At 37.2% G+C, this 12,489-nt stretch overlaps 1 protein-coding gene across 1 annotated transcript; it reads right to left on the reverse strand.

Annotated features, from left to right (window-relative positions):
• Nucleotides 1-9,215: 9,215 nt before the first annotated feature.
• On the reverse strand, nucleotides 9,216-10,790 carry LOC126721776 (F-box/kelch-repeat protein SKIP25-like). The gene has a single exon (XM_050424834.1). The coding sequence runs from the start codon at nucleotides 10,717-10,719 to the stop codon at nucleotides 9,523-9,525; it is 1,197 nt and encodes a 398-aa protein (XP_050280791.1). The 5' UTR covers nucleotides 10,720-10,790; the 3' UTR covers nucleotides 9,216-9,522.
• Between the last annotated feature and the right edge of the window lie 1,699 nt (nucleotides 10,791-12,489).

Raw genomic sequence — 12,489 nt, forward strand, 5'->3', positions numbered from 1 at the left:
CAACACGACCTGAGTGGCTCCGGTCCTTAGACCTCGTCCGAGGAGCTTCATGTCCTTATTATTCTCCCTTTTTTAGGGCTCTAGGGCTCAATGGTCCGGGAGACGATATGTTCCCCCCCCCCCTTTCTTGGCTGCTTCCCCCTTCTTTTATACTAGCTTTTCCCCTCTCTTATGCGTCCACGTGTAGGTTTCGCTTTTTAGGGCTGGTACTTGTCTTTTCAGCCCATACCCAAAGTGGTTGGGCGTGGTTGTAAAAACTGAAGAGCATGGACCTGTCAGGCGCAGAGTACTTAATTGCAGTATTGACAGCCTTTTACTTGGGCCGCTTCTACACTGTGCTCGCCCTTTCTTTTAGGAGCGCTCTATGATGTCGAGGACAAAATCGTTCTCGGCTATATCCCTAGGCCATTTGAATTTTCATTGTATGACCTCGGCAATGCCTCTCCTCGGCTCGGGCCTTAGGTCCTAAGGTAATGTGAGCCGGGGTCATAAATTTTCTGGCCCCACAATAGTCCCTCAAAATCCTGCTGTCCGACCCCTTGGTCGGAGATGAGGGTTTTGGTGATGTCGGGCCTATATCATGGCCTGCCCAGCTTTGTCCTTCATCAATGTCGGTGTCTCTTCATTTGCTTGGGAAATGCTCCTAGTTATGAGACATTCCTTTAGTTTTACTCACGTCGCGCTCCTGCTGTTTCAGTGCACGAGGCGCGTCTTTAATAAGTTCCCTTTACAAGGCAACGCAAATCCAACAGTTGTAGACGGCGTTGGGAGTCGAGTGGAAATTATCTCGTTTGTAGCTTTTCTTGGAAATCTGTACAGATTAAATGCCACCAGACTTACCCTCCATATAAGAAGCAAGGTAGGAGGTCATTTCCTTTACGTACAGACCCCTCAATCTTTTCAAATCCCTAAACCTCCAGTTGTGCTCAAAGTCCTCACTACTAGTGTGATTAAGCCTTAGGGAGTGATATGGTTGAGGCGAAGGTGGGGGTGAAGGGACCACACCCTCTAAAGAAGCACTAGGTCTCTCCGAGACTCAAGATGGCCCGGTCAGGGTAAGGGAGACAGAGACTCAAGACATTTCTCCCCCTTGATAAGGCGGGAAAGAAGCCTTTTCTTCCTCCAGCCAAAATCCGAAGCAGGTGTTGGTCGCATCAGATTTTTAGTGCGACAGCACTGGGGTTTCTCATCGTCGGTACCATCCGCTTTCTCTCGAACGCTGCTAATATGGCACTTGCCTGATGGGAGTCAGAGCTGGTACGGGGACTAGGCATCCCCGCTTCCTCCTCTCTTCCTTCGCTGGTGCCCCCTTTTGCCTCCGCTTCTTCTTCTCTTCCATCACTGGGGCCATCCTGGTGCTTCTGCTTCTTCTTCCCTTCCATCAATGGGGCCATCCTGATATGCTTAGTCGCTACTAGAGTAGAATTTTGAAGGATTTATCGTTCCCTTGTATCTTTTTCTTATTGCTTTTCTTTTTGCTTCTGTAGTTAACTTCTGGTATAGGCTTGCTTAAGTCCCTCATTGTACGCTGTACTATTTCTTTGTCTTAATAAAAGATGACTTTATTCTATTCTACGTATTCTTTCTTTTCTGCAATAGGTATTTTGTGAATGGATGTGTTGGTTTTTTTTTTTTTTTTTTGAACGATACTTAGGACCGAAACCCTTGTTAACAAAAAGCTATTATTTTGAACTTATTGAGACTAACAGGCACAATAATGCCGACCTGAAGTAGGTTAAACATATAAGACTAACCGAGATAACAGCTGAATGCTCTATATTGCGTATGAGGTGATCATCCGAGGATGGGTAACCCAAAATGAGCTATCCGAGAGGGTCACCAAGTACTAGGGTGCTTTGCCACGTTCCTGACAACATTCATAGCCTTAACCATTTTTGGCATTTGGTCCGAGGACCGAGGTATGACTATACCGGACCTAAACACTCGTTTGCATTAGTTTCCTTAGAGCTAGGGATCCGAGGACAGGGTGGGATCTCCATTCTGTCTAGGACTTAATCCATTTTCTAATGACTAATCTCTCCATAGGTCTGAGTTCAAGGACCATGCAATACCTTGGTTTAGTCCAAAACTTAGATTTTCTTTAAGTAGTTGGTTTCCCCATAAGTTTGAGTTCAAGGACCATACAATACCTTGGTTCTGTCCAAAACTTAGATTTTCTTTAAGTAGTTGGTTTCCCCATAGGTTTGAGTTCGAGGACCATACAATACCTTGGTTCTGTCCAAAACTTAGATTTTCTTTAAGTAGTTGGTTTCCCCATAGGTTTGAGTCCGAGAACCATGCAAGACCTTGGTTCTGTCCAAAACTTAGATTTTCTTTAAGTAATTGGTTTCCCCATACGTTTGAGTCTGAGGACCATCAAATATCTTGGTTCTGTCCAAAACTTAGATTTTCTTTAAGTAATTGGTTTCCCCATAGGTTTGAGTCCGAGGACCATGCAATACCTTGGTTCTGTCCAAAACTTAGATTTTCTTTAAGTAATTGGTTTCCCCATAGGTTTGAGTCCGAGGACCATGCAATACCTTGGTTCTATCCAAAACTTAGATTTTCTTTAAGTAGTTGGTTTCCCCATAGGTTTGAGTCCGAGGACCATGCAATACCTTGGTTCTGTCCAAAACTTCGATTTTTTTTAAGTAGTTGGTTTCCCCATAGGTTTGAGTCCGAGGACCATGCAATACCTTAGTTCTGTCCAAAACTTAGATTTTCTTTAAGTAGTTGGTTTCCCCATAGGTTTGAGTCCGAGGACCATGCAAGACCTTGGTTCTGCCCAAAACTTAAATTTTCTTTAAGTAGTTGGTTTCCCCATAGGTTTGAGTCCGAGGACCATGCAAGACCTTGGTTCTGTCAAAAACTTAGATTTTCTTTAAGTTTCGAGGATTAGCCCCTCGACCAAGGTGTGGGACGTTACCTTGATGTTGGAAGCCCCTAGAATTGCCCGTGCCACTGGCACTGCGAAGTGTAGCCCCTAGTGGAACTTTATATTGGGGCAAGAACAGCATGCTGCTGGAAATGATGGAGGTGCTTTCGTAGACCCTTGTTTGACAGGGGCTTGATTCTACCACCGCCTGTGCCAACGCACAAGCCTCCCCACAGACGGCGCCAATTGTAAGGACTCAATTTGTAACGACCCCTACTTGGTGTGTTGGGTTCGAACATTAAAGGTCCAAACAATAAATTTGTAGAGAGTGGGCTGAAAGGCTAGGCCTTGGTCACCGGATGGTGGTTAGTCGTGGTTTTCATAGTAATTTGCATGAGGGTGAACCTGGCGTATCTAACAAGACTTTCTTCCAACACGACCTGAGTGGCTTCGGTCCTTAGACCTCGTCCGAGGAGTTTCATGTCCTTATTATTCTCCCTTTTTTAGGGCTCTAGGGCTTAATGGTTCGGGAGACGATATGTTCCCTCCCCCCTTTTCTTGGCTGCTTCCCCCTTCTTTTATAATAGCTTTTCCCCTCTCTTATGCGTCCATGTGTAAGTTTCGCTTTTTAGGACTGGTACTTGTCTTTTTAGCCCATATCCAAAGTGGTTGGGGGTGGTTGTAAAAGCTGAAGAGTATGGACCTGTCAGGCGCAGAGTACTTAATTGTAGTATTGACAGCCTTTTACTTGGGCCGCTTCTACACTGTGCTCGCCCTTTCTTTTAGGAGCGCTTTGGGATGCCGAGGACAAAATCGTCATCGACTATATCCCTAGGCCATTTGGACTTTCATTGTATATCCTCGGCAATGCCTCTTCTTGGCTCGGGCCTTGGGCCCTAGGGTAATGTGGGCTGAGGTCATAAATTCTCTGGCCCCACAATATCATATCCAGGAAAAAAAAAAATCACATCTAAGCCCAAAAAAAAAAAAAGGAATAAAAATTTCAAAAAATAAAAAGAGGCAACCTGCAACGTCCAATGGAAAGAAAAAGAAGAAAAAATGAAAACAAAAAGTTTTCACTTGTTATAATTGGAATTGAAACAAAAAAAAAAAAAAAAAAAAAAAAAAAAAAAAAAAAAAAAAAAAACATAGAAGCACATGTGCAAGTTGCACATGCGCATTTTTGTCATTTAGCCATTAGAGTTTTCTCAACCAAATTTTATCTCTATTTTGGAATGAAAATTCTTTTGTGGACTTAAGAAAAAACACCCTCATTTTTCCCTCTTACTCATTTCAACTGAAAGGGTTTAACAATTCATTTTAGAAAAGTTTTAACATCATTTTTATGGAAAATAAAAAAAACTGTAAAAATATTAATTTTTTTTTTCATAAAATTTTTTTTTAGAGAAATGCTATGTCTACAACATTTCTACAACATTTTTACAACAAATCCTAAGTGGCAAGTTGTTACTGGTTGTTTTTGTTGGGGCAAAAAAGTAATCTTAGTGTTAGTTTTAAATTTGAACCAATAACAACTAACCACCCATGATTTGTTGTAAAAATGTTGTAAACATGTTGTAGACGTAGCATCTCTCTTTTTTTTAACTAGATTCTTAGTCAGTGCTTTAAGGATACTCATTAGTATTACCCTTCCACCAAACACCTTCCAAAAAAAATTTCCTTTTTTTATTTTTATTTTTATTTATTTCATCCTCCCTAAAATTCATTGTACCGAACACATTCCTTAGTATCCATGACTTCGAGGGATTTAAGAAACCAATGATCTGCATTCAAGATGACCAATAATTGATGTATGACTCATTGCCTTGACTGGCGTTCTTGGCACCAAATGAGTCAATAAAGGGATGATAAAGGCTTGACCACGTGACATCTGACTTTTTAATGACATCAATTAATATATATATATATATTTATAGGGGTTGGATTAGGTTCAAATTATACCTGCAGTAACTCTAAGTAACGTTACACTACTCAATATTTTTTAATTGAATACGAATATTAACAAATTTATCGTTAGATTACATTATCTTTGTATATTCTTTATGCTTGCAAAATTTTAAGGTGATCAAAAATTAATATCCATATCATCAATCAATTGTTAAAATTTAAATTTTTGTAGTTTAAAATAATGTATAAAATATGAGTTTATAGATCAAATGGTAAATAGCATCCGATTGATATGAAAATTTGCATGCATGTTAAGAACATATAGAACATGTAATTCAATGGTTAGATTTTCAAAATATTAATTCAATAATAAGTTATTCGGTAGTGTAACATTGCTTAGAGTTACATCAAATGTAACTTAAACCCAACTATATATATATATATATATATATATGCATCCAAGTAGCGTTCTAATTTTGCATTTAGCCTTTTTTTACCTCTTTCATTAAGGTTTTTTTTTTTTTTTTTTAACTGTGACCTAAAAGTTTATATTAACTTATTTTACTATTATCCCATTAATTGACTACATTTTTCTCTGTTCTTCATGTGTTTTAGCATACCATCATTTTTGTATTTAAAAAAAAGCAAAAAAATAAAAATAAAATAAGGACTAATAGTAATAACTAACCATTAAGACCTTGAAGAGAGATAGAGAAACACAGAAATGTTGTGGATTGTTAAATAAAATGCACTGTTTCACTATATATATATCTAACACAAAAGATATAAGACTGACAAAACATTTGAAAGTGATAGAAAGAGGAATCTAAGGAGACACCACCTCTGTTATACAGGCCTCCTACTACTATCAAGATGTCGAAATCCCTATCGGTAATTTTTTTTTTCTTTTAAAATTAGAGGCTTAAATATGATTTAGGTTTGGATAATTTTGTTGAATAGTTTTTGTTTTAAGTATATATGTAAAGGGAATATTTGGTACACAGTGTAAAGCCATATTTTACCATAATTTAATTTTAAATCATTTATAAGATATATGCATATACACTTGTTCACATCATATCTTAATATCACACTATCGATGAGTAAAAGATGATGAGAGAGTTGGACATACTTTCATTTCATGGTATAAAATATGTGAACACAGTACAAATTAGTTGATTTTCATGGTCTCGTTACTCTTTTGCGTTTATCTTTGGTTACATGATTTTAAAAAAAAAATTTAAAAAAATTACCTTGAAAAGGATACAAATATATAGTGAAACTATTAAACTAATTTTTAATTTCTTAAAATGTATATGTTTCTTTACTCTAATTTAGTTTACTTTTACTTTATAATATATGTATAACATTATTCAAAACCGTCTTGCATAAAATATCAAAAAATTATATGTGCATCGCATGGGCAACTTACTAATTTGTTAAAAGTCAAGAGTTTTGTAGTTTAATTAGCATCTCTCTCAAAAAAAAATTTAGCACCTCTCTGTATACAAAGTGCTTGCAGTCTAGAGGGAATATGACTCGAGTTGCGGATTTAACAGTATGTTGTAACTATATATATATATATATATATATCATTTGTATTGTTTCTCTCCTCTACACAACCCTTGTGGCATTCTAATCGTACATAATTCAACGCTTCCAATTCCCAAAATTAGGCGAAGTTTTAAGGATATAATAAGCTTGAACTCCACTAACTCAGTAGGAATCTGTGACTAAACACTTCAAACGTAGTCCTTGCTTTATATATCTTTAGAGCATTCTCATCAGGTGTGTTAAATGTGTTAAATGCTATAATATTTGGCATTTGGCACGCCAAACCCGAAAATATGAGCTTCATCAGGTGTTTTATATGTGTCATTTTTTTGAAACATGCTACAATATGCTCTCAAATTTGAGAGCACACTGTTTACCTTTACCATAATTTATATTACTTTTTTATTCTCACTGGGCCCACTTCCACTATCTCCTCTTTCTTCCCACTATCTCCTCATTCCTTCACCGAATTGTATCTACTCTCTCTCTCTACTCCATGTCATTGCCTCCCTCTCCAACAAAACTCAAGCCGGAGCATCAAGCCACGCCACGCCACACGAACCCGACCTACACTCTCAGATCACCGTCCACCAACACAGCCACACAAACTCAACCCACCACATCCACAACAACCCATGGCCTGATCACCACGCCATGCCACGCCACGCCGCCGAGCTTGTCATGCCATCCACCACGTCTTCGAAACCTCCCACCATCGAATTTCTCTCAATCGACCTGCAGTGGTGGGTTTTGCTTTTGGATTTGTTTGATTTGGGATGTGGGTTTGTTTGATTTGGTTGTATTTTTTGCCGGGCCGATCTCTCTGGTTGTGTTTTATGTGGGTTTTGCTTTTGGGTTGTTTGATTTGCCGTGTCAATCTCTCTGGTTGTGTGTGTGTGTGTGGATTTGTGCCAGTGGTGGCTGGTCGGTGTTATTGCGGCAGTGGTTGTTGGTGGCTGTTGTAATCTAGTGGTGGATGTGCCAGTGTTGTTGTTGATGGTGATGACAGAAAGGAGATAAAATATTATTTTAATGTGTAGTAAATATTATTTTAATATATAGAATTAAAGAATAGAATATCTAATAAATGGTATATTGTAAAATGATGTGCTAAAATGATAAAGTAGATTTTTGGTATGTCAAAATGATATTTTTTTTAGAGAACTGATAAGAATGCTCTTATTGCAGAGATATAGTGGCTGCTACATCTTACTTTCTCCACCTCACAACGAAAATCATCTTTACACTTAATTTTAAATGTGATACTTTAGTTCTTATATTTTCAAAATTGTTTTAAAAATGTACTTATCATTATTGGAAAATGTTAACATAGCAAATAGAATTTATGGTTTGTCATCAAAGTGGTCTCGATTTTGTGAAATATTATGTTAACGATCAAACATGCAATTTAAAGTTTTTAATGATTAAAATTTATTAAAGGGAATATAATCTACAAATAAATAAATAAAGGGAAATGCTAGCGAGTGCATGGCACTTGTTAAGAATTCAATTAAAGAAAATTTTGACATTATTTTTATGGGAAATGAAAAAAACTGTCAAAACATTAACTGTTTTTTTTCTTTTCCCATAAAAACTTTCTTTAACTAAATTCTTAATCAGTGCCTTTAGGGCACTCGTTAGCATAACCCATAAATAAATAAACAAAGACCACCAATTAGACATACAAATTACCAAAGGATCAAGTCACCAAGGAGTAAAGGTTGTTCTTGGAGTCTGGTAATGTTTTGACCTCAATATAATTCAAGTTCTATAGAAGTGCCGTGCAAGGCAGCTCACGTACCGTTCGGGGGAGCCATGCCCCAGCACAGGGGCTTAGGTCAACACTTGTATAATAGCCAGTAATTAATTGGAAGCGAGCAAGATGGTGATGAATATTTGGTCTAAACCTTTGACCAGCGACTTACATCGAAAGTAACAAGGCTTTAGGCTTAAGCCATGTATTTTAGGTAGGCCCAATCTTCTTCAAAAAAGTGACCAACAAGGTCCAAATCCTTTAGAATGAAAGATGCCGATTAACTAAAATCTAAAAGGACTAATCTAGCTGTAGGTAGTGCCTGCTGTCTGCTGATTGAATTAAGTTGGACAGGGTTTACTTCTTTGATAAGCTGTGTGGGGTTAGGATTGTGGCAAGTCAAAAAATCGGCAAAGCTGGGATGATTCCTTTTACAAGAGACAAATATACTGCCAACTCTTTTCGGGTTGTAAAGTTAATTAAAGCAGTAAATTAACATGAAAAGGAAGTTTACTAAACATACCCAATCAAGGGAAAAAAAAACGTTTGCTTACATGCCATGTTAAATTATCAATTGACTAATAAACTTACATAATTTTAATATTCTCGACTCAAATTTACTTTTAAGTGAGGCTCACTACGTGACATTTTAAAATAAGAGACAGAGTGGAGGAGATAGTAATCAAAATCATGATCTCTACTCCAAAACCATGTTAAATTACTATTATCTTAAAAGTTTAAGTTATTGAAAAATGAAAAATTTAATCATTTAATCACATAATTTTAATATGCCAAAATTCTGATTTGTACATAAACACTTAATTACCAAGTTATTCTTCATATAGGATACAGTTTTGTTGCATCAAAACATGTTTCTTATTATGTGTACTTTGTCCATAACGAAAATTGAAGCCTACATATTTTCAAAATATTGGTTATTTGGCTAGAAAACTGCTAAGGCATCCTTCAATTAATTAACAGAAACCATAACACATTTCAAATCAGAAGACTAATTCAAATTGTGATTATATTGTGCATTAAGTATCAGTTATCACTTAAAAGCCACAAACCATATTTACCACTGCAGATGGATCAAGAAAATAATCAAGGGGAAAAAGTTGGAACTGTTTGACCAAATACCAAGAATTCTGAATTTGTATTAAAGCAGATAATAGTCAAGTACAGTACAGGAACAAAGGACATATTCTTCATATTGGATATGGTGGTGTGGCATTAAAACATATTTCTTATTATGTGTAATTTGTCCAGAAAGAAAGTTGAAGCCTGCAAATTTTCAAAACATTGGTTGCTACATTTGCAGGCTTCATCAAGGACTAATTCTACATGTTGATTATATTGTGCATTAATTTCCAGATATCACTTATAAGCTAATTCCAATCATGACTAGTAACCATTTACCACTGCAAATGGATCAAGACAATTCTGAGACTGTCTGACTCATCCTTGGCAATATATGCACAGCAACCACTTGCAAATCTGGGGGTGGTTCCACCACCCAGAGTCTCACAGGCCTCACAACAACATCTACCACAACAACCCTTTCCCCTTTTGCACAAACCACACAAACTCTTCCTCTCCCGGCATCCATTTGTTCAGCCCCTTTCAGCTGCACCAACTCAATTAGCTTTTCCCAGCAATCCTTCTTAGCATCATACTTGCTTAAAGCTCCCTTTGCTTCATCCACCACATACATAACCATCTCATCCATAGTTGCTACTGGTCCATTCCACCCAGCAAGCATTCCTTCTGGCATGTCCTCCCACTGGTCACTCTCAACATCATAAATAGCCCCTTCTTTCACGGCATTACCTTTTACATTTACCATGCAAAGCTTCCCTTTATAACCAACCGCCTCAACACTTTCCCTACTGAACCTACCATCTTTAAGCCCCGCCTTCTTTTCCCACTTCCAATCTAAACTGTTCTTCAAGTCCCACCTTTCCGTAGACCTTGCTACATCTCCGCTATAATTCGAACCAACTCCACTTGCCACATAAACGGAACCGGCTACAGAACCAGTCGCGCACCAACGCCGTGGGATGGAGAAAGGAGGGCCATAGAACCAGTTATTGTGTATTGGATTGAAGACTAATGGACGAGAAAGTGCAGGCATGAATTGGTGTGTTGTGGCTGCAATAAGGACAAGGTGACCGGAGACAGTTACCGTCTGAATAGGTAGCTTGCGTGACAAGAAAGACGGGTGGCGGTGAAGGATGTGGAGAGGAGGGTCAGGTGGAAGACTAGGGAGTGGTTGCCATGTTGATGATATGGGGTCTAAAGACAAGAACTTGATTGAATTGGTGTTACTGTCATACATATGATTTCTCACAGTTTGATGAGAAGGTGATGGAGAGAGAAGAGCATAGAGGGAGAAGAAAGGAGGGAAGGAAGGAGAGTAGATAAGGCGGCGCCATGAATGACTAACCTTGTAAAGGAGGGAAGGATGTACAGAAGAGAGGCAAAGTTCTGCAAGGTGATTAGGCAAGCCTGGCAGTAGAGTATTGCTAGGGATGTTGTCTGATGATTCTTCGCTGGTTTTATGGTTGGTGTGTTTAGAGTTGGATTCCATGGCAGCAAAAGAGTGGAGAGAACTATTTCTATTAGGCATGGCTCTTGCCAGTTATGCCTTTGACCTTTTATCATTCCGTGTGGTTCACTTTTGCAGGTTTGCTTGTTATTAGTGCAAACCATTATGCAGAAAGTTGGCATTATCTTGCTTGGCTAAAAATTGCGAAAGTGACAACAGAGTACCCGTGTTTGATATTTTTTTTCTTATATAAGAAATCTACAGAATAAAAGATAAGAAAAGTAAACAAAACAATGTAATTAGCATTACTTCCAGTTAACTCAATTGATAAAATCTCTAATAGTTAAATAAGAAATTAAAATTGATTGATGTTATAGTCTGATGATAAAGAGTTATCATCAAGAATAGATGTCATATATTGAAATTTTAAATAAAAAAAAGAAGGGTAAACTACATAATTGGTCTTTATCCTTTACATCATATTTTAATTTGGTCCCTAATCTTTCAATTGTGTCAATTTAGTCCCTAACCTTTTAGAATCATGTCAATTTGGTCCTTGCCGTCGTTATGTTTTGGATGGAAATATCTGACAAGTCTAACAGTATAATTAAAAAATAGTTTTTCTATCCCATCAATTGCCAACAATACAGTGTCCCTCAAAAAAAAAAAAAAAAAAAGACCCCCTCATGTGTTTGTATTTAGAGGCCGGGCGATTGACTTTATATACTAAAACTCAGTTTGTCAGTTATAGCCACTGTATAATGACTGCACAGTATATATTAATGGACTTGGTCAGATGTATTGGTAATACAAGCAAATCATTCCTTTCACTCCGTATTTCTTGATTTCTTCTTATTTGCTCACAGTAGTTAGTCACATTACTTTCTGGAACTTTCACAACTATTTGATCACTTCTATGTGATCCACTACTGCCACTCCTTTCAAGCTCTCATCAATAATGATACCTGCAACTTCATATTGGATGAGAGAGTTAGGGATTAATGGCGTGAGAGTGAGGGAGAGAGGGTCTAACGAGATAGAGTGAGAGTTAGGGATTTAATTTTTTCCCCTAATCTAACTCACGTGAGAAGAATTTTGTTATTAATTTTTTTTAAGTATGACGTGGCTGTATTATTGACCGTTGATGTGATAGAAAAATTATTTTTTAATTATATCATTAGATATGTCAGATATTTTCATCCGAGACATAACGGCAAGGATAAGAGAGTTAGGGATTAATGGCCTAAGAGTGGGGGAGAGAGGGTCTAACGAGATAGAGTGAGAGTTAAGGATTTAATTTTTTCCCCTAATCTAACTCATGTGAGAAGAATTTTATTATTAATTTTTTTTTAAGTATGACGTGGCTATATTGTTGGCCGTTGATGTGATAGAAAAATTATTTTTTAATTATATCATTAGATACGTCAGATATTTCCAAGACATAACGGCAATGACCAAATTGACATGATTCCAAAATTTTAGGGACTAAATTGACACAATTGATAGGTTAAGGACCAAATTGAAATATAGTATAAAGGATATGGACCAATTATGTAATTTATCTTAAAAAAAAACAATGTAATTGGCCCAATGTTTCCATTTAGTTTGCTTTTCAAAATATATGCCTATAGGGCAATAATTAACATAGCTTAATTTCTCAACTTAACATAATCGATGTGTGGATAGAAGAACTTCCACGGGACTTGGAGAATATTGTTTAGTTTGTTTTTCCAGCAATAAAGTTTCTTTTACCTTTTCCTAAAAAAAAACACATACGGATTGTCCAACCCATACTCATGCCCGACACAAAAAATCGCCCAAACTAGAGGAATTTGAGTAGAAGATAATTTG

The sequence above is a fragment of the Quercus robur genome, chromosome 4 (genome assembly GCF_932294415.1).
Source record: "Quercus robur chromosome 4, dhQueRobu3.1, whole genome shotgun sequence".
Lineage (NCBI taxonomy): Eukaryota > Viridiplantae > Streptophyta > Magnoliopsida > Fagales > Fagaceae > Quercus > Quercus robur.